At 38.6% G+C, this 23,391-nt stretch overlaps 1 protein-coding gene and 1 long non-coding RNA gene across 6 annotated transcripts in view; one reads left to right on the top strand and one right to left on the bottom strand.

The window, feature by feature from the left end:
- Positions 1–23,391, bottom strand: part of GK (glycerol kinase) — a 77,431-nt gene that overhangs the window by 1,225 nt on the left and 52,815 nt on the right. For 4 of the 5 annotated variants that reach the window (XM_032330315.1, XM_032330316.1, XM_032330317.1 and 1 more), the window contains 7 exons: positions 11,601–11,679; positions 10,480–10,576; positions 9,872–9,956; positions 8,993–9,113; positions 8,738–8,881; positions 5,688–5,768; positions 1,852–1,938 (listed from right to left, as the gene is read on the bottom strand). In XM_032330315.1, the coding sequence (XP_032186206.1) occupies positions 1,852–1,938; positions 5,688–5,768; positions 8,738–8,881; positions 8,993–9,113; positions 9,872–9,956; positions 10,480–10,576; positions 11,601–11,679 (694 nt within the window). The remainder of the gene's footprint in view (positions 1–1,851; positions 1,939–5,687; positions 5,769–8,737; positions 8,882–8,992; positions 9,114–9,871; positions 9,957–10,479; positions 10,577–11,600; positions 11,680–23,391) is intronic. The other variant, XM_032330318.1, reaches the window with a different exon arrangement.
- LOC116582668 lies at positions 7,748–23,157 on the top strand. The gene is made up of 3 exons (XR_004282490.1): positions 7,748–7,760; positions 8,361–8,363; positions 23,056–23,157. It is a non-coding gene; the product is annotated as an uncharacterized LOC116582668 (long non-coding RNA).

Genomic DNA, 23,391 nt, shown 5'->3' with positions numbered 1-23,391 from the left:
GGACAAAAACCACATGTATCAGTAACAACATACACGCAATTTAGGAGTTGAGGCAATGAAGACTATTCAATCATTTGAGCTACACATTCCACATTATTTCTAAATACTGGCTTCAGTTAAAATGCAAACAAATGTAACTAGGCCAATTCCAAAATTAGCAAATATTAACACTATTGTTAATTGTTTATCAAGGCAAGCGATTGCCACTGTTCTCAAATCTAAGCATATGTTACCAAGAGAGAGAACCTAAAGATGGTAATCATATCCATTTGGGAGCCTAGGAATTTAGACACATAATGTATCCCTTAGCTTAGAGATAAGCTATATGGCTCAATTCTGATAGAGAGTAGGACTTTTCATCCTCATGGTACCAAGGAGGAAACAGGAGGAAAAAAATCACTGAAAACATTCAGTTGCAATATATTCCCCCCTTTCCAAACCATCATTATGTAGCAAAAAAAACAAAAACAAAAAAACAACTCGGGATTATGAAAAAATGATATAGCATTTCCTGCAACAAGTCATAAGTTTCTTTGTAAACCTAAATTACTTATTTTTGGATTATCACAGTATTTGGAAAATATTTTTGGATATTCATTTTGGAGATTTTGGAAAATTACAATATTTGTACTTTTCCACCAAACATTCCCAAGAAGCAGAAAGAAAAAAGACATCTATAAATTCTGTATAGACTTATGCATCCAGAAGTCCTTCATAAGGTGAAAGCACTAATACCAACATAAGGTACTGTTTTTACGAAAGCAGATTTGAATAAACTGATCCCAAATATGAAGGATATGGAAAATGGTAGTCTAGTTTTAAGTTCTCAGGCAAGTAACTCATATTTTATCATTAAAAGATAATCTAATGTTCTGCTACTGTAAGTACTTTTCATTCCAAATTTACATATAGCTCTAAAGTAATGACGTCAAGTTAAGGCTTGCCAGATTTCTACAATCAGATGTTCCTTCCGTTATCAATAAAGTTTACATTTTACATGTTAAACCCAGGTCAACATCTAATTAATTATGAGAAATAATTGAGCTCTTTCTCTAATTATGAAAAAAACATTTCACTTTCTTGGTAACATATGGGACAAGTCATTGCCACATAAGCTCTTAAGCCTCAATTGGAAGAAAAATTGAGCTATCATCAGGAAAAGCTCCCCAGAACAATTATTACATTTAAATTATCACAGGTTATGCAATGTATTTCATAACATGCTAAGTAGTTTTATTTTTCTAATGAGCAGAAATTAATGTGCAAAAAATACTTCAGTTTTAAGTCTAACTCTTATTATTTTAGCTATCATTTTTAAAACTTCATCTCACAAAATATACTCTTTTAACTAAAATAAAAGAGACTATATATGTTCCACGATTTTAGAGTTTTCCAGAGACTCTGCTAACATACTCTGGTGCAAACTCTTAACCAGAACTGAAATACTTAGACTCGCATAGCAAGTTTTCTTGAGTTTAGAGAAAATACGTACGTTCGAGAGCCAATTAAACTGTCAGAAAATTATATTTGAACATTCATCTGTCATTCTGAAATTCTTTCATGTAAGCTTTCACAGCACTACTTTCACTTCTGCTTCCTGCCACAGCTGACAGCAGAAGGTAGCCCCTCAAAGAAACTGTCATTTACTAACAATAAAAGAATTAAGCAGAGCCACAGTCCTCAATTCTGATTGCCCTGAAAGATTAATTGGTCTAACAAATTAGACCTTTCATGGACTTTCCAGGTTCCTAAGCACAGGGAGAATGAAAAACACTAAACATTTTCTGCCAAGTTATACACAAATACATTAGTGCTAACTAATAAAATTGTCTAATTTAAAGAGTAACTGACCTGAGATGTACCTTGCTCCGATTAACATTACCATGCTACTCACTATAAAAAAGCCCAAGGGTAGACTACAGAAGATACTAGGGTCACCTGTGGTCATCCAAGTAGAAGGGAATTCCAGTCAAGCAAACCAAAAGAGAGACACATAATTACAATATTTGTGTTAAGAATCACATGACAGCAAAACAAAATAAGTTATAAAAATAGTATATTCATAAAAGCTAGCAGAGTTATTACTTCAAATCAAAAATATAATCAATCTTGAAGGCTTATGACAGTTAACAAACAATACGGATAGCATGCCACAGGTAGCCAAGAACATAATACATATATAAACCCACATAAGCCTTCCACTGGCAAAGCTGAAGAGAGCTGATGGAGAACTTTTTGGGAGGCTGTTGATTTTCGCTTTTTTTAATTCTTACCCCAAAGATACTAAATGAGCAACCCAATTCAAAGTAGAGATCCTTTAGCTATCATATTAGAGTTATACTGGTCTAGTGAAAATGAACTTCAAAGGCTATTTTTGCTAAAATATTGTTTTTTTTTCTTTTTTAACCAGAATGTGCTATGTAAGGAAAGGCACCTCACAATTACTATTACTGCCCCCCCCAATTACAGGGGTGCCTGACTGGCTCAGTCTGTGGAGTGTCCAATTCTTGATCTCAGGGTTGTGGGTTTGAGTCCCATGCTGAGTGCAGGGATTACTTAAAAATAAAATCTTAAAAACTAAACTGTATGAATCCATGTATTTTTAAAAAGATTTTATATATGTATTTGAGAGACAGACAGAGCACAAGCAGGGGGAGGGGCAGAGGGAGAGGAAGAAGCAGACTCCTCGCTGAGTGTGGAGCCCCATGAAGGGCTCTGATCCCAGAACCCTGAGATCATGACCTGAACTGAAGGTAAGCACTGAACTGACTGAGCCACCTAGGCAGACCCGAATTTTTTTAAATCCATAAATGTATGTATGTAAACTCTACACCCAACATGGGGCTCAAACTCATGACCCCAAGGTCAAGAGTTGCAAGCTCTACGGACTAAGCTAGCCAGGAGCCCATGAATCCAAATTAAAAAAAAAATTGCCTGAGAATATGGTTGTGCTGATATTTTCTAACCTAACTTCTGTCAAAATCTCTTCCTTTAAAGAATATTCTTTATACACATATGGTATTCTTGAATTTAAAAATTATATATTTATATTATTTAATGTTCTTTAAAAAAGAAGCATATTCAAAATTAACCTCCAAGTTTTAAGAATATACAACCACTGATGAAAAGGCTTCACTGAAATGCAGCTAGTTATTTGCTATGGGCATAGTTTTTTATATAAACTGATGATAGTCATTTATCTGCCTTTTCAGGAGAGGCTTTTTTTTTCCCTTCACCACATATTTCTTTGCCTTAGAAGGCAGATTAAAAGAGGCATATAAACCATCTTCCTCCATTTTATCACTGCTTTTATTATTTTTCAGATAAAACCAAAGTTTCTTTTTGTTTCCGTATTTGTAGAGACCACATTTCGATTTGATTTTCAGAAAGGAACATATATTCTTGCTCCTTCAGAGCAAGGTATCTGTTACGCTAAGTTCTTTGTTTTTGTTTTTTTACAGTTAGGCTAAGTTCTAATCACTAATTTCCTGATATGGCTACAGCGAGTTTTAGTTTGCAAAGAAGACCCTGCATTCACAAGTCCTTACCAAATAAGGTGGTATTAATTAATTATTAATTTTAAATTGGTGTTGTACTATATATATATATATTTTTTTTTTTTCAGTTAGGCAACAGGTGGCATTTATTTAATGAAAATATACCCCTTTTGGTCACACACACATACACACACACGTTATTTGATAGCTGTGCATTTTAAACCAATTTGATCTGTTTCCAAAATGTTGTTTTAGTGTGTCTGGAGTGCAAAGCCAAGCTTATCATTTATGATGAGCTCTCTCTAAAACGTATCAGACTCTCAATCACTTCTACAACATTTTAAACACGTGTCAAAATGTGTATTAAAAATTGTTTACAAAATATTCAAATATAATTAGAAATAAGAAAATAAATATGACTAATTTAAAAGTGGCAAACTGTTTTGGAAATTAAGCTAACATAGTATTTTCCTTAAAAATTAAAGCAATTTAAGGAGCATGGAAAGACCAGGTAGCAATTCTAATATCCTTTCAAGATTATTAAAATAGGATTCTATCTGTACTGCTACTGTTATATATAGTTTACACTGCTTGAAGAAATACAATAAGCATGTCACTAATTGAATATAATTCTGAGTTTATTATAGAGCCTAGAGACTCAATATTATACAGTGTGTTTCAAAAATCTACTAAAAATGTCTTCAAACTCTTAAATGCACTGCAGTCTGAAACAAAAACAAATGTGAAAAATCTACAACTCAACAGCAGAAACTAAAGAAATCGTGCAATTTCCTTTCATTAATTTTTTCTTATGTTTTAAATTCATTGCGAGTAAGGCAGACAAATTGAAAATGACCAATTGGTTTTATGGGAATTTTGCAATTAAAATTTGATCTTCAACTGCTAGCTAGTAAGAAGTGTGTGTGTGTGTGTGTGTGTGTGTCACACTGGGTGCAGGGAGGGACAAAGGGATGACTGTGCCATTTAAAAAATCCACCAAGTCAACGAAAACAGGACTCCACTGCTCATTAGCCATTGATTAAGGGCAACTAGAAAATAAATCAGGGTCCATGTTGTATCTTGCAGGCCAACTCTAGCACCAAGCTAGGAGAACTTATGATCAAGCAGTTTTGTTATAAAGGGTCTCAAAATCACAAAAGAGCTTAGTAAGAAAAGCTTTGCCGCCAACTTGGAAAGAAAACTACACAGAACAAAAGATTTAAAGAAAAAAGGTATTAAGCTTATTTCAGAGGGAAAAAAGCTTCAGGTAGGAACATCCAGGACTAAAAATACAGATCAGTGATCTGTGGTAATGGATGGTTCCAGAAGTATCTCCCAAAAGCCAAATACATTAAAAGTAATTCTATATGCAATTCTGGGTTGGAAGGCAGGTAATATTTCCTTTATAAACTCTTCTCCATTAAAGTCTATGTTTCAGTACATTATTGGACATTGTTCTATTTATTACATTCTAAAACTTCACTTAGTGAAAAATTTAAATATTATGGCATATTAAAGGAACGTTTAAATCTGTTTAATTATCAAGTACATAGTAAAGGCAGCTTAAGGCTGTCTATGACTGAATGGTTTACTTAAGCCCAATACCTTCCTACTTAAGTGACTGAAAAAAATAGTTTTCTATTTTCTGCCAAGAGTATTTCCCAATCTATTATGATACTTCTAATTTACTATTCGGTACATTTCTTCCTCTTGACTCCAATGAGTTCTCATAATGTACATTCACTAAGAACTTGGAATCAGCCTAGGAGGTAGAGAAATATATTCTGAAATTAACCTAAGTTTTGGTTGGTTCAGGCTATGAAGACAGCCCCCCAAAAAGGTAAAAGGAGACGCTTAAGTGAAAAAAAAAATAAAAAAAGGAAAACTCTAATTGATTTTCTTTTTCATTGAGAAGAAAGAAATAATTTTACTTTTAGAAAGCTCAGTTACCCACTGAAGTACCAGGAAACTAATAAGGAAAAGAGAGGGCAGGATAGAATTAAGTATGTATCTATCTCATAATTTACATTTTATGTTTAGAACTTTAAAATGTTTTCAAAATGTTAGAAACTCTGGACATATGATAATGCTTTTCTTCAGAGCAGCCTTACTAAGTGTAAATGGTTAGATACTTAAAGAAGTTAATTAACATACTAGGGCAAAGTGCAAGAATAATAAAAACATTTTTACCACTTTCTGAAGACTGAGTTGTAACCCAGCCCACTGACTTCATCACAGCTTTCTTCCATGTAGAGTAACGAATTTCACTTTCTAGAAACAGAAGGTAGGAAAAACACACATCTGAAAAGTAGTTTACAGAGATAGTCTAAGCACCGTACTTATGTTCACTCAGCATCTTCAACAAATTGTGATGCATTCAACTGGCACGGGGCTTTACCAGAACTCGGGTTTGGGAGAGATACCTACTGGAAAATGGAGGGGAAATTCAACGTCGCGCGCAGGGTAAAGGAAGACTAGGAGCCGGGCTACCTATGAAGACCAGGCAGGCCATTCACAAACAAGGGGTGATGGATTAGAAAGGGATTCCCATTGGATCTGTTTGCTCTTTCTTGTGGGGAGGAAGCAGGGGAAGCCTGGGGTACAGGGAAGGGGTATACTATAATGTGGAAAGACTAGAAGAAGAATTATTAGTCGGTCTAGTCAAAGGACTTAGCAAGTATTGATTGCTCACAGGATTCAAACTGCATTCCTGTGAGACAGTATTTTTTTTTTAGCATGGAAATCCATAGTAAGAGGACTAAATAAAAATGGGCACCACTGGTGTGTCCATCCACATGTACTCCTCCTAGTCACAGCGAGGCATGCAGAAAGGTATCCCCGTGAGGCTTCCTGGTCTTTCCAGAGCACCTGAAGTCTGTGACACCTGGGCAATACTGCTCCAGCATTACTCACTTCAGAAAGCTTTCCAGGGCCCCACTTATGTCCCTCCTTGGTCTTCCCACGGCACTCCCACACATCTGAGGCTATGAGCCACTGCAGGGAACGGTCATGTCTTTATCTGCCTCTCCCAACATACTCGAGTCTCCTGAAGGGCATCTCTATATTCCCACATCAGGTCAATTTCTGGCCTGTATGGGGCTCTAAAAGAAGTTTGCTAGAGAATGAATTATTTATACCTAGGTACCCCTCTCACACGTGTGTGTGTGTGTGTGTGTGTGTGTGTGTGTGTGTGTGTTGTGCGGAGAGGAGTGGGGCTGTTGGAGGGAAGGACAGATGACGTGACTGACCAACTCTGGGCTAAGGCCTTTAAAAAAAGGCAAAGAAGGCTATCCTCAGAAATCAGGAAACGCTTCTGCACAAAATTTCCTTGCTTTAAGAATAGGATTAGCATCGCAAGACCATATACTCACTCTAAATGTTGTTTATTTTTAAAAAAATTCATTTTTTTCCAGTGGTAGAAAATTTTTGGAGCCCCATTTAATCCAATATTAAAAAGTAAAAATTACTTACAGATAGAGTATCAGATTTTGAAATACATTTCTACATCAAGTTACATGGTATACTCTCTGACTGTAAAATTACTAGTGTTACAATCTACTTTCTTGCATGTGGGAAGGACTAAAATTAAGCAGTGCTGGCTTAGTCTTCCAGAAAATTAAAGAGAAATGCATTTGAAATCTTATTTCCCAGTAGTGCAAAATCTACTTTGATGCAATTTTATACATAGGTTTTTAAAAAGTTATAAAATCAAATTCAATATATATAAAGCCTTATTTTTGTATTCATGTTTATTTCCATTTAAGAAACGCACCACTGGGGGGAAAACATGCACCACCATATTTTAATAAGGTATTGGTCAGAGCCTGTGGCTTAGCTTAGCTGGTTAGGGCAGTGAATCAGGTATTTGAGGCTCATTTATTTACACTGTTGCCACTTAGGCCCGGCTAATCATGTGTCAAAACTAGCTGGTAGCCTCCCCAACATCTGTCATTTCCTGATTTGTTAATTTTAGCCATTCTGACTGGTGTGAGGTGATATCTAGGGGAGCCCTCCTACACTGTTGGTGGGAATGCAAGCTGGCGCAGCCACTGTGGAAAACAGCATGGAGGTTCCTCAAAAAGTTGAAAATAGAGCTACCCTATGACCCAGGAATTGCACTACTGGGTATTTACCCTAAAGATACAAATGTAGTGATCCGAAGGGGCACGTGCACCGAATGTTTATAACAGCAATGTCCACAATAGCCAAACTATGGAAATAACCTAGATCTCCATCACCAGATGAATGGATAAAGAAGATGTGGTATTTAAAAAAAAAAAAAAAAAAAAAAGAAGTGGTATATAGCTACAATGGAATACTATGCAGCCGTCAACAAAACTCCATGAAATCTTGCCATTTGCAATGACGAGGATGGAACTGGAGGATATTATGTTGAGCAAAATAAGTCAATCAGAGAAAGACAATTAACATATGATCTCTCTGATATGAGGAAGTTGAGAAATAAGACAGAGAATCATAGGGGAAGGGAGGGGAAAATGAAACGGTGGGATCGGGAGGGAGACAGACCGTAAGAGACTCTTAATCTCACAAAACAAAGTGAGGGTTGCTGGGGCAGTGGAGGAGGGAATGGGGTGGCTGGGAAATGGACATTGGCAAGGGTATGTGCTATGATGAGTGCTGTGAATTGTCTTAGACTGATGAATCATAGACCTGTACCCCTGAAACAAATAATACATTATATGTTAATAAAAATAATTTTAAAAAGTAAGAATTAAAGAAAATGCAAAAACCCAGGGCTCCTCAAAAACAAAACAAACAAAACCAAACAAAAAAAAACCCTGGCAGACACCAAAGACATTCAGCTCCGTGGCTCATCTATCTCCCTTCTTACTTTCAAAAAAGGCTGTGTTTGCAAGCTAGAAACAGTGTTATCTTCCTGCATGAAATGACTGTAAATAGAAGTGAATGGCAAAAAATGGGATTTTGGATGTTTTTTTAATAAGGAACTATTCATATGCAGTGTACCCCAATATTCTTAGTAACCTATCTAGAACAGTAGCATTTGCTATTTTACTTAGTTTCTGAACTCATGTATAAACAGAAAGGCAAACTCTCTCTCCTTTCCATGGTATACCATTACATTTAAATTTAGAAGAAATTTTAAGTCATCTCTCCACCCAACATGGAATTCAAACCAATGACCGCCAGATCAAGAGGTGCGTGTTTCTCTACTGGCTGAGCCAGCCGGGCACTCCTACGTTTTCATTTTTTAAACATACCTTCAGCATTGATCTGTGGTTCAAACCGCTCCATTGTGACTGCTGACAGATCCTCGGGTTCGAGACTCCAAACGCCAACTCCTTCCGCGGCCCCTGCCGCCATGGCCGCTCCCAGGGCAGTTGTTTCCGGCATTGAAGGCTTCACTGAGGGAAGACAGCGACATCAACATCTTTGCAGTTACATATGCCTAAAAATACCAGTTCTTCTGAAAGAAACATTACTCTCAGAATGTAAAGGAATGAAGGCTTACTAACCTACTGGGATATACAGAATGTCTGCCTGCAGCTGCATAAGAATTTTGTTGTTGGTCATTCCTCCGTCTACCTGCAAATGACTGAGTGGAATTCCACAGTCGCGGTTCATGGCATCCAAAATCTTAAATAAAACGATGCAATAAATGTAATTAAACTACTCCTCCATGGTGACATCTCCGAAAATGGCAGTCTTCTACCCCAAAACCCTGAAGAGCTTCCCAAAGCCTATAGAATCAAATTTAGATTTTTTAAAAAAAATTTTAATAAACATTATGTATTTATTTATTTGACACAGAGAGAAAGAAAGAGAGAATACAATAGGGCGGTGGGCAAAGGGAGAGGAAGAAGCAGGCTCTCCACTGAGCAAGGAACCCAACACACAGCTCAATACTGGGACCCTGGGATCACAACCTGAGCCAAAGGCAGCCGCTTAAGCAACTGAGCCACCCAGGCACTCCTCAAATTTCGGTGTCTTATTCTGGTCTTCCAAGCCTTCCTTCATACATTATACCACCTTTCTTCCTCACTACATCTCTACACCCACCCGAAGAACCAGCCATGCCCAAAACCCCAACTTTGCACCCTGGTTTCTTGCCTTGATACCTATGTTTGTGCTACTATTTCCTTTACCTAACATTTTCTACTCAATATCCCCCCAACTGTAGAACACTCAGCGCCTGGCGGACGACAGGAACTCAGAAGGTCGTGACAGCTATGAAAAACGTGAGAAACTTGTATTTATTAGAAGAGACCTTAGGAAGGCTTAATTTTTGATTAGGTATTTAATAATGAAGCATGTAATAAATTTCCAGCATTAATATAGAATTCGTTTGAAAGTGATAAAAGTGGACGAAGTACAAGAAAAAAAGCCTTTATTACCTCCCGGGTTTGGAAACAAACAGCTTCCAATGCAGCAAAAGCAATATGGCATTTATTGGTGAACTGAGTAAGCCCACAGATGATCCTAAAAATACACACAAAGATTTTTAAGATTAGAGTGGAGCACACGAGTCATCAATCTGAAATGTCCTGAATATGGAAAGGTTGACATTGGTAGACAGACAAGGTCAGGGGGAAAATGCACATTAAAAAAAAAAAACTGGACATAAACACTGAGCAGCTTAGAAAGTTCTTCTGGTCCACGATCTTGCATCCACACAGGAAAAAGTCCAGGATCCAAATGAACACAAGACAATAATGTAACACCAAATTAAAATTCATCTAGATGATGTCTTCTGGACACATGACTGGCAGAGGCCTTGAAGAAAAAAGATCGTTAACACTAACATGGCTGTGGCAGGGGCTTATTGTCAGAGGATTTCTAGCTTCTCGCAATTTAAAGGTTCTGAAATTAATGCTCTCCAAACAGAAAAGGTTCCCTCAACATTTCAGAATCTTTTGAAAATAGACAGGAAACTAGTAGCCAATTAGCTCATTTAGTAAATAAATCAAGACCTGTAAAAGGACACCTCATATTCAATTCTTACCCTCTTGCACTCGGCTCCCAGTAAGGCGCGTACAACCCCGAAAACGCGGGGACGAAGTAGCAGCCGTAAGAGGTACCTACTTCTTTAGCAAGTTTTTCTAGTATTAAAAAAGAGAGAGAGAAATAAAAGTCACTCTAAAATATTCTATTACTTTAGTCAATAAACACATCTGCATAAAAAATTAGGATCGGGCTTTTGATTTCTTATTCACTAGTACAGCAAAATGTTCCGAATGAAAGACATAAGCTAGGGGCACCTGGGTGGCTCAGTGGGTTAAGTCTCTGCCTTTGGCTCAGGTCATGATCCCAGGGTCCTGGGATCGAGCCCCACATTGGACTCTCTGCTTGGCAGGAAGCCTGCTTCCCCCTCCCCCTCTGCCTGTCTCTCTGCCTACTTGTGCTCTCTCTCTCTCTCTCTCTCTCTGTCAAATAAATAAATAAATAATATCTTATAAAAAAACAAGAAAGAAAGGAAGACGTAAGCTAGGAGCAACAGAAACAAACTTCCCCACGTTGAACACCTCCCACTACAGTGTAACCCAGGCCAAGAAATAAAGGAACTGGACTCATTTCATTCAGGTATTTTAACTCATTTCCAGTATTTCTAACTGGCTGACTATAACGTGAAGTAGCCTCCAGTGCAGCCCCAGTGAGAAGTGTGTTTCTGACTGTTTCACCTTCAAACCGTCGTAAAGAACTAGATGAAAGAGTGGGGGGAGGAGTTCAAAAATAATTATCCATACCCAAAATAGTCATATTAATAGTTAAACAATAGGCACCAGGGTTTTACTGCTCAGTCTGAAACTTAAAGTTCTTTCTCATCAGGTAAATGTAACTGTACTACTTTACCTGCAAACTCTGGCCATCTTCGCTGTTCAAATTACGTGAGTAATTTTTATGCCCTACCTTGCCAGTTTATTAAGAGTCACCACTAATTGTATCAATCTGTTGTTTCCTAAATCTTCACAAAATAGTCTTTTATGTATAAATCCAACTCATAATAGGAATCCGTATCATTTAATGTCACACACGGCTCAAAGTACAAGTACTAACAGAGTGCAAAAGTAAAATACTAAAAATTTTCATTCTTCAGATTCTAACATTTTGTCAGAACATACTCACCAATTTCCTCTGAGGTCTTTATAATTCCAAGATTGTCTCTTAGCCAGCGAATAACAGCACCAGCTATAGCTACAGAACCCTACAAAAGAAAAGGAAGCCCAGAGAGAATGTATGTTACCACTGTAACATTACATGTATGTTACACTCCAAGATGGATACCATTTAAAAATGTGAACTCTGGTGCCTTGACAAGTATCATAAATGAAGTCTACTACTGCAAACATAGTTTTACCAAGATCAATAAAGAAGTTTTTTCATGAGAGAGGGCAAAGAAGTGAGCCCTCCAGCACACCCTTGAACCTATCCAATCTGCTGTTCTATGGACTGCTGCCGAACTATGAAGTAGATTATCACCCAAAAAACACTTCTGCCTTATCTCCTGAGTTATCAGGAGAGGCCATATTAAAAGTTTTTTTCAAAAACATTTCCTCTAACAGTATATAATGATGATGATGATATTATATTATTCATCATACACTACATCACTAAACTTTGATGTAGTTTTCCATGATTCATTGTTTGCGTGTAACACCCAGTGTTCCTAAATCAAGCAACAGCAACAAAAAAAGTGAGCAAAAAAGCTAACTACAAAGTAATTATTCAACAAAATCACTAAGGGATGGGAAGGTGGGGGAGGAGGCTGTGGCAATAAGGAAGAAAACATACGATTTGGTGTCAGATGAACAGGTTTTGAGTCCAAACGCTAGTTTTTAACTGCTATGTGATCTTAGGCCAATTAGTTAGGCTTAGTGAGCCTCCATTTTATAACCTCTAAAATGGTGGTGACTATCAGAACACGTACTTAAACTACTATGACACTCAATATGAGCAGACAGGGGAAGGGTTATAAGTGAAGGTAAGTATTAGCTTCATTAGTTTTCTATGTTAAAAAAGTATAATCCAAATTCCACTGACTGAAGAATTGACAAATAAATCTAGTATATTCACCCAATGGAATATCATTTGGTCATGAGAAGGAAAGCAGCTCTGCTGTAACATGAACCTTGAAAATATTACACCAAGTGAAAGGAGCTAGTCACAAAAGATCCGTAAGGTACACAATTCCATTTATATGAAAATGTCTGTAATAAGATACCACAGAGACAAAGAATAGATTAGTGGGTGCTTAGAGTTGGGGTGGTGCAGTTATTCTTTGGGGTGATAAAAATGTTCTAATGTTAGACTGTGGTGATGGTTGCATGACTCTGTATACTGAAAACCACTGAACTGTAGGCTTTAAAAGGGTGAATCATGTGATATGTGAACCGTATCTCAATAAAGCTATTATAAAAAGATCCTGGGTGGGGCCAAAAAAAAAAAAAAAGTACCAAGGGCACCCAGGTGGCTCAGTGGGTTAAAGCCTCTGCCTTTGGCTTGGGTCGTGATCCCAGAGTCCTGGGATCGAGCCCTGCATTGGGCTCTCTGCTCGGCAGGGAGCCTGCTTCCTCCTCTCTCTCTGCCTGTCTCTCTGCCTACTTGTGATTTCTGTCAAATAAATAAATAAAATCTCTAAAAAAAAATAGCTTAAAAAAAAGTACCAGAACAAACCATTAGGAATTTCAAAAAAGGTTTTTTGTTTCTGATGTTTCATTCATACAGATTATTAATGTAAATTACTTCCAGAGTCATCCCAAACCAAACATCAGGTGAGGTTAAGTACAGAAAGCAGAATGTTTCTAATCTGTTGCCTACCTCCCTGCCTCCAATTCAATTAACTAAATTACAGATGGCCACCCCTCCTTGCTGTCAACTTGCAGACTATAAACAAACTAGACGTGGAACACGATGACTGGTTCCGGCATTCATAGTTTCTGTGAGAAGCTGTATGTTACTGCAAAGCGGCAGACTGCCACAGTCTTTCTCTTTATACAGCAGCGTTTCGTTTTAGCTGTAAAAAAAATTACTGAGGAAGAGATCTGACATCACTGGGCAAATTTAACGAGGCTTTAAAAATGGGGAAAAGAGCCCAATTCAACAAATACCTTGAAAAGACTCTAACCCACTGTCTCTGTGGAGAAGTTTTCAATACACTTCCTAACTTTGATATGTCATATATGTGTGTACTTAGTGGAACCATCAAGGAAAACTAAAGACTTTAGAATTTTCCTCTCAAATTTCTTTTGGAAGCAAACAATTCAATGATAGTAGCTGTTAAAAACAAATAAATGTGTAAGATTTTCTAGACCAGCATTGTTCAATAGAAATATCAACTACATATGTTATTTAAATTTTGTACCTACCATGTTAATAAAGTAAAATGAGACAAGTTAAATAGTAATATATTGTGTTTACTCCAATATAGTAACAATACCATCACTGCAACATGTAATCAATATAAAAATTATTGAGGTATTTGATTTTTTGATACTAAGTCTTTGAAATCAGGAATACATTTACACTTAACACCACATCTCAGTTTGGACTAGACACATAATCCTAGTGGCTTACTGTATTGGACAGCACGATTCTAGATGTAATTCTAAAAACAGGTGTCCCTTTCTCCTTATACTCTCAAAAGACACTGGGCCTAAACTGTATCTAACCAAGAAATGCAAATATTTTCAATATTTTTAGGCGAGTAAACTAATGAACTTCAAACAGCTGCTGGGCTACAAGTCTAGTGTAATGGTTTTGTGGTTATCAGCTAGTGGAACTTTATACTTTGGGAAACCAAATACTGATAAACCTCATTTCCACTGAAAAGGCAGTACGCTATATGCTTAGATACTTTTTTTTTTTTTTTTTTGGAGAGGAAGTAATTTGTTTTGGCAAAAGGAGTATCAAGGTTTTCATGAAAAGTAACTGGTCATGAGCCAGAGGGCATCACTTTGATTGAAACAAAAGAAAAAAATTAAAGCCACTCTCAAGGCTCCAGAAGAAAATTATTTTAAATTTGGTTATCAGGAGTATATAGATAGGAGTGTTTGCCTGTAAGCAAAAAAATAAACTCAATATAAGAAAATAAAAGGTAGATTAAGAAGAGTCATCTGAAGTAAGAATGTAATTTGGGTACCTGGACATAATACATGGTATTAGCTAGCCTTCTAAACAATTAATAAAACTGAAAGAAACCTCCAAATTCACAAAAGATGTGGTCTTCTGAATTCAGAGGCAGGGGATAAAGTGGAAGACGGTATAATGTTTTCAAGAAGGAAAAAAGAGTACAGGAACAGAAGCCTAAAATGACAGATGGTGACAGTCTACTTGCTATCAAATAAGTTACCATCGACTACATCCTAAATATTAAGACCCAATACTTCAGTGTCTTGTCTAAAACATGAATGAACTCTCATTTGAAGTCTTGACCCAGGGAAAGGTGCATAAAAAATGAATAGCTGTACTCAAAGAAAGACATAATAGAAATGAGAAGGTGTAAAGAAAAATAAATGAAATGATGAATAGGACAAGAGGAATAAATAATTTAAAAGCTAGGGGTGCCTGGGTGGCTCAGTTGGTTATGCATCTGTCTTCAGCTCAGGTTGTGATCTCAGGGTCCTGGGGTGAGGGACACATAGGGCTCCGCGCTCGTGAGGAGTCTGCTTGTCCCTCTCCCTTTGCCCTTCCCCACCCTACTCGGGCGCTCGCTCTCTCTCTCTCTCTTAAATAAGTAAATAAAATCTTTTAAAAAACAACTAAATACATAGCCTGTTAATTGGAAGGCTAAGAAACAGGCTATCAGAAAAGCAGATTAAAAATAATGAAGTAGGGCACCTGGGTGGCTCAGTGGGTTAAGCCTCTGCCTTCAGCTCAGGTCATGATCTCAGGGGTCCTGGGATCCAGTCCCGCATCGGTGGGGAGCCTGCATCTCTCCTGCCTGCTCCTCCTACTTGTGCACCCTCTCTCTTTCACACACAAATAAATAAAAATCTTTATAAAATAACAAAAAGACTCTCTTTCTCCCTCTCCCTCTGCTCCTCCCCCAAACCCTTGCTTATGCTTGTGCGTGTTCTCTAACAACAACAACAAAAGGTAATGAAGTACATCTGACGTAATGTCATAGCAGACAAATATACTTTTCCTCAAGACCTCTTTGCCATGAACAGTATCCACATAAAGGAAACGTCTCAGGATACGGCTTAGTTGTATGATACAAGGCAGTTACGGTTAAAATCAGTGGGTATGGAGAAAAAATTACGTAAAATTAAGATTATCCTCAAATTGCTTAAAATCATCCATTAGGCACAGTAAACATAGCTTTGTGCATGCGACAGTAATATGCATCTGTGTATATAATTTATACTGTACTTAATTTGTGTTTAAGATTACAAATGCAAAATCTAACTCCATAGCATTTTTAATTACACAGAAGAGAGAACTGAAACCTAGAGTTAAACCGGGGGACCATTATTTTTAAAATGTAATCTGTATTATTAATACTTCAGTAACAAGTTAGGAAATTAAGATAAAAAGGATTTACCGCTCAGAAAGTATACTTTCCAGGATATTACATTACAGAAGTCCATGAACAACGTTTACAGGCTATGGCAGACAGGTCCTTAATTAAGGTGGCCTCCACGGTCCCCACCTCCTGCCCATGGGGGATCCTCTCTCCTTGAGCGCAGTGGGACTTAGGACTTGCTTCCAATCAACAGCACATCAATGGCGATGGGGGACCCATGATGCAGGATACACGATTAAGCTACAAAGATTACCACGGCTGTTATACGGACTCTCTCCCTTCCCTGTTGGCTTTGAGAAAAAGTACAAGGGTCCTCTGTTGGGGTCTTCATGTGAGATGAAACTGGGTGGCCTCTAGGAGATGAGGGCAGCCTTTGGCAGACAACCAAGAAACTGAAGCCCTCAGTGCTACAACCACAAGGAACTGAACTCAGTCAATATCTGAGTGAGAGGGCCTAGGAGGAGACGGAACATTAGATGAGACCACAGCCTTAGCCAACACCTTGACTGCAGCTTTGTTGAGTCAAGTGGTTGTAAGCCACTTACCTTTGTGGTAAGACTGTTACAAAGCAACAGGTAACTAACATACAGGCTTATACCAAAAATGGAGTATCTGGCTTAAGAAGGATGAAAAACTCAGGGCACCTGGGTGGTGCTCAGTTCATGATCCCCGGGTCCTGGGATCAGGAGCTGTGTCAGGCTCTCCACTCACTGGGGAGTCTGCTTTTCCCTCTACTCCCTCCCATCCCCCGCCTGTGTTTTCTCTCTCTCTCTCTCTCAAATAAATAAATAAAATCTTTTTTTAAAAAAAGGATGAAAAACTCTAAAAAGGAAATCTCAGCACACTATCATCATCAATCATATCAAAGAAGAGATGGGAGAAAGGACGTAAGAAACCAAGGGAGACTATACAGAAGTCCTCTTTGCAAGTCTAATAAAGACAAAAATGGCATTAGGATTTGGCATGTAAACAGCATTTACTGAGTACCTATTCCATGCCAGCCTGTTCCAACAGTGGTGAAGCAGACAGACAAGTACCGTGGCCTCAGGAACTTGCATCTCAGTGACACAATACAGAATATGCAAGTCTCAAATCCTAAGTAACCTCAACGTCATAAATATTAAAGGCCCCTAAAGGATTTCTGTTTTGTGAAATAATATTTAGAAAAAGATAAACAACAGAAGGGAGAAGCACAGCTTAAGGAAGATGGCATCCTATTAACAGATGGCAGAGAAAAGGCAGACCTACTCAACTGCTCTATTTTGTGTCAACCTCTTCCACCACTAAGAAAGATTTTCCGGCAGGGGCATCCAGCTGGCTCAGTTGGTGGAGCGTGTGACTCTTGATCTCAGGATTTTGAGTTCGAGCCCCATGTTGGGTGCAGAGACTACTTTAAAAAGTCTTTAAAGAATAAAAAGGGGGAAAAAAGAATAAAAAGGAAAATTTTCTAGTGAATGAGTGGGACAAACAGAAGCAGTTTAAGAGGAGTTTTAAAGACTTAGAACAACTCAAGGATCATGTGTCCCAATTCCTTTTTACTGATAATGAAAATAGGAACCTACAGAGGTTAACGTATCAGGACCAGATGAATCACATGCCAGGGAGGAGGGAGGAAAAAAAAAGAATTCTCTTGGTGATGTCCACATCAGAAACGGTGAGTTTGCACTTTAAAAATCCCCTCTCTCTGTTCTAGACACAGAGGATAACAGGGCAAAATGTAAAAAGGGAACACTAAAACAACACATGCTGACTCAAACGCAGAGCAGCGGTCGAGGGGTACAGAAACAGAAATGCACAACTGAGCAGGGCTTGAGACCACAAGCATAGGAGGTTCTGCTTCGGTTTTCTGTATGCATCAGGAAGCAGGAGCGGGGGCCAGGAGCCAGCTCCTCCAAGGAGTGTGGCTTGCTTGCGAAAGACAAGGAATAGTATCAGCTTCAGTGCTCGAAGCCAGTTGCTAGGTGGCGCTCTCCTGCTTGCCTACGGAGAACTATTTGCTGACAAAGGCTATGGCTTAATAGAAGATGAGACGGGAAGTAAAAAGTCCAAAACACACGAAGAAATTATCACGAAATCAGTCGACAAGCCTTAATAGCTGGAAGAGAAGTCACTTTAATCTGACAAGGACTTTAAATAAGTCCGTGCTGGAAGAATTCAAAGAGGTAAATTGAGGCATGATTTCCATTTTTGAAAAACGGCCATGAAATTATGAAGCAAAAGAAGAGAGAAATAAAACAAGATAAGGTGGGTATGAACAAATACCAGTTAAAAATGGTGGAAATGAAGTTACTGAGTCAAATTTAAGAGTATAATAGGTGGGGTCAACTCTAGAAGAAACAAGATGAGGAGATGGCATTCCAATACACTGCAGGTGGTAGTTAACTTGCTGCCTCCACTGAGAAAAACAGTCTGCAGTCCTCTACCCAAAGGGAAGATACACATATTCTATTCCCACAGCAAGATGGACATAGCAGAGGTATACAGAAATGTTCATAGCAGTACTTCTCACCAGAGACGAAAAGAGAAAACAACTAAAAGGTCATCAACAGTTGGATAAACACTACACCATGGCATTTTCATATGGGGATGAAAAGGAATGATGTCAAAGCTCTAGGTAATACCACAGAGAATCTCACAGATGTGATGCTGAGTGAGAGAAGCCCCATGAAAGAATATATACTGTATAACTCAGTCTCTCTCACTTTCTCTTTTCTCTTTTTAATGTACAAAGTAGTAAAAACATGAAAACTCAACTCTGGTTTTAAGGGTTACATGTATTTTTAAATAAAGATTTTATTTATTTATTTGAGAGAGAGCACACACAGGCAAGTGGGAAGAGGGAGAGGGAAAAGCGACTCCCCCCTGAGCAGGGAGCCCAACTCAGGGCTCAATCCCAGGGCCCGAGATCATGACCTGAGCAGAAGGCAGATCCTTGACTGACTGAGGGCACCCAGGCGCCCTGAGGGTTGTACTCTTGTTAAGTGCTGGAACTATAAAGAAAAGTAAGGAAGTGACTGTAATAAAAGCCAGAGCACTGGTGACCTTAGGGGAGAGGGAGAGGCTGGGAGCCGGAGGAGCGCACAGGTTCCTGGCTGTTGGCAGTGTTCTGTGTCCTGCCCTGGGTAGAGGATACATATGGGTCTTCCCTTTATCATCAATCGTCAAGCTGTACAAGCGGTATTTTATGCATCTTTCTGTATGTGTTTTATATTTCACAATAAAAAAGTTTTGATTTGCTTTATTTTTTAAAGGTTTTGTTGATTTATTTGTCAGAGAGAGAGAGCAAGCAAGCACAAGCAGGGAGCTCCATGCGGGACTCGATCCCAAAATCTTTGGATCGTGACCTGAGCCAAAGACAGGCACTTAAACAACTGAGCCACCCAGGCATCCCTGCTTTGTTTGTTTTAAAGAAAGAATTTGGGGGGCGCCTGGGTGGCTCAGTGGGTTAAGCCTCCGCCTTCGGCTCGGGTCATGGTCTCAGGGTCCCAGGATCCAGCCCCTCGCGGGCTCTCTGCTCAGCGGGGAGCCTGCTTCCCTTCCTCTCTCTCTGCCTGCCTCTCTGCCTGCTTGTGATCTCTGTCTGTCAAATAAATAAATAAAATCTTTAAAAAATAAAAAGAAAGAATTTGGAATGTAAGGTAGGGAGGGAGGACTAGCCAGGGATGCAGCACAGAGAAGCAAGGGGATGGAAAATATGTAAGAGTCAGGGAGGATGCACTGAAAGGTTTCAAAATCCGTAAAATAGCAACTGCACAAGAGGCCGGAGGTAACAGTAGAGTAACAGTACTCAAAGAGGTAAGTGCTGAGGATTTTCTAGAACTGAAAACAGACTTCTATCTAATATATCCAATAGGAAAAGTAAAATCAAACCTAAACCCAGGCACATCATAGTAAAAGTGTAGAACATCAGCGATAAGAACATGTTAACCAAACCCCCATCCCCAGAAGATAAGCCAGGTTTATCTGTAAGAGAAATCAAATGTAGATCAGAGGTCTCATTAGCATCAAAAATGGCCAGAAGGGATGTAGAAGAACACACCGTATCACCTAAGATTTTATACCCACCCCAGAGAGAGGGCAAAATAACAACAAACCTAAAATGAACAGGCTTACTGCCTGAGGCTCTTAGAACCACAAAAGGAGGCCCTTCTGCAAGAAAAAATAGGGGGAGTGCCATAAAAGGTCTGACCCCCCAAAAATGATACTGGACACAAAAAATGATAAAATAAGCCCTTAGGTATGATTTGCTATCTACTGATAAGAAAAGAGAAATACTGCCTGCTTAAGAAAAACAGAGGGGCGCCCCTGGGCGCTCAGATGGTTCAAGCATCTGGTGCTGACATTCCTCCTGATCTCAGGGCAAATCTTGATCTCAGATTTGGAGCCCTGTGGGCTCTGGGCTGGGCAAGGAGCCTGCTTAAAAAAAAAAAAAAAAAAAAAAGGCAGGGGCGGGGTGGAAAAGAAAACTTTAAACTCAGTGACAGGATTGCTGGTAGAGGTGACAGGAAAAGCATTCTAAGTCATTATCATGGGTGGGACATTCAAATTACTAAACAACTATCAACACTGCTAAGAAAATATACAGTTAAGCAATACACTTTTTTAAAGTTGGCTCCACACCCAGTGTGGGGCTTGAACTCACAATCCTGAGATTGAGTCGGATACTCTACGGACTAGGGACTAAGGTTAAAATAGTATCTACAAAATGTAAAGGTACCCAGAAAAGAAACCCAAAACAATGACGACAGGAAATGCATGCTGCTGCTTTCAAATCAGCAGAGGGAGAATGCAAGATTAAAAGACTTAAGATGGGCAGCTATGGTTTTCAGTTTTTAAAGAACGGACGGGAAGTTTTTAATACCTCAGACTGCCAACCCTACCAATCTGTCAAATTAAATAAATGATTATTAAATACACACTTTGTAAGCACTTACCAAAAATGGAAGTGGTGTGACCAAGTGGGATTAGCAGGAATTGACTGAGGAACAGTTTTACCAGTGTAGCTTTATGCTTTGCCCTCTTTTTTGGTTTGGTACAATTTTTTTACATGTCTGTTACTTGAAACAAAAAGAAGATACAGGGGAAAAAAAAGAAAAAATCCTATTTCCTACTGCGAACGTGTGTGTGTGTTTGTGTGTGTGTGTGTGTGTAAGTGCGTATGTTGCGGCTTAGGCAGGCTGCGGGGTTAGCAGACAAAGTGAGGGACATACCCGAGATGCACTGAAAAGAAATGGACTCAGGAGACTGGAGATGGCAGAGGAGTAGCCAGGTGTCTAGATTTTGATGTCCAATAACCTGAATTTGCATCCTGGATCTGCGGCTAACTAGCTGTCGAAAGTTACCATGGCCAAGTGACTCCAATTTCACTTCCTACTCTCAAATGCCTTGTGAGGACATAACAAAGCCTGTTTTCAGTCTAATCTACCATCCCCCTTCAGCTTTAAAATTCTATGAATCTTTTATTCATTTATTTCTTTGTTTATTTTATTTTTTCAGTGTTCCAAGATTCATTGTTTTTATATCACACCCAGTGGTGTGAAAAGATTCTATGAATGTTTTAAAAAATTACGTGAACCGAAACAAAACCTTAAAGCATATACTTGTTAAGTTTCCAGATGAGGCAAAACTGGACAGGTAACAGATTAAAGAGTGTCAAAGAATCTAGACTGTGTCACTGTAGACTGTAGGCTGAAATCAATATCGTTAAATTTGACAGGAAGAAGCAAAGACTTGAATATAGATTAACAAAAGATCTGCAGGGGCACCTGGCTTGCTTGGTTGGTAGAGCATGTGACTCTTGATCTCGGGGTCATGAGTTCAAGCTTCAGCTTGAGTGTAGAGATTACTTAAGAGGGGGAAAAAAAAAGGTCCACACCAATACAGAATGGAGAGGACGTGACATGACAATGAGTCATTTGAAAAAGAGCCAGATATTTTAACATCTGCTCCTGGAGCCAATGATATGATGGGGTTTTTAGACTAAATTAGTGAACTCTCAGGCTAGAGTAGCAGAAGCAGTGTTAATGGTCAGAGAGAAATAAATCACACTACTGAGTACAAGTCAGATTACATGTAGAGTATACTATTCCATTCTGGAAGATTCTGACAAATTGGAATACATGTAATGCAGTCCAGAACTAGAAAGCATCCAGAAACCGTACGACATCAGGGCACTGGAGAAGTTTACCTAGGAGTAGAAAGACCCAAAAAACCAAAAGCCATCCCCTAGTATTTGAATGATCTTGGCAATTGATCCAGGTCCAGTGGTACAGGTGTTGGTAAGAAGCAGTCTTTGGTGCTATCTTCAAACAGAAGATGGAGGGCTACTGGTGGAGAAAAGAAGAGAAGGCTCTTCATGTTGAGAGGGAAGTAAAGATCAGGTAAGCCCCATCCAGGGGCCCTGTTCAAGTCTAAGGCCTCTGTAATTCTAAAAGACTATGTCCAGTATAAGGAGAAAAAAGAGCAGCTTACTCAATTGCCATAGGTAACTTTTAACAGATAGTACATACTTGATGTGCCCAGCTCTGTACCAAGCACTTTCCACATGGGGAAACAGAGCAGGACAGGGCTTATAGGAATTCAACTTTTGAGAAATGATATGATACCATTATTACATGACCAAATGTTTCTGAAGTGCTTCTATTATCCATAGAGAAGGGGGTGGGGGAGAGAGCACAGTGCTTAATGTCAGGAGGGGGGCAAGAAAAAAATGGAAATAAATTCTTCATGCTCTAGGCAGAGCAACTAATAAAAAAAAAAACACTAATTTCAAAAAGACGTATGTACCCCTATGTTTACTGCAGCATTATTTGTAGTAACCAAGATATGAAACAACCTGAATATTCATCAATGGATGAATGCATAGGGATTATGTAAAGGGCGTGTGTGTGTGTGTGTGTGTGTATACACATATATACATCTATAATACATATATACATATACATTATATATAAATGAATACTGTGTTTTATATATATATAGGGATATATATATAAGGAATATTAAGAATATGCTTATACATACTATAGATCTATGGATAGATCCGGAGGTGTTTAGGAATCCTACTCAGACATAAAAAGAATGGAATCTTACTATCTGCAACAACACGGATGAAGCTTGAGGGTATTAGGCCATGTGAAATAAGTCAGAAAGAGAAAGAGAAATTTAGATATTACTTTTATGTGGAACCTAAAAAACAAAACAAATGAACAAAATCAAACAAAACTCATGGATACAGAGAACCAGAAGGGTGGTTGCCAGAGGAGAGGAGGGGGGGCGGTCAAGTGAAATGAATGAAGGGAGTCAAGAGGTTTCAATTCCAGTTATGAACTATAAACAGAAGTCTTAACACTTGTGGCCAAATTATCATTGGACACTTTAAGAAACAAGCCT

Source organism: Mustela erminea, chromosome X, assembly GCF_009829155.1.
Source record: "Mustela erminea isolate mMusErm1 chromosome X, mMusErm1.Pri, whole genome shotgun sequence".
Classification (NCBI taxonomy): domain Eukaryota; kingdom Metazoa; phylum Chordata; class Mammalia; order Carnivora; family Mustelidae; genus Mustela; species Mustela erminea.
The sequence above is the reverse complement of the archived record's forward strand: the minus strand, read 5'-3'. Positions and strand labels throughout refer to the sequence as shown.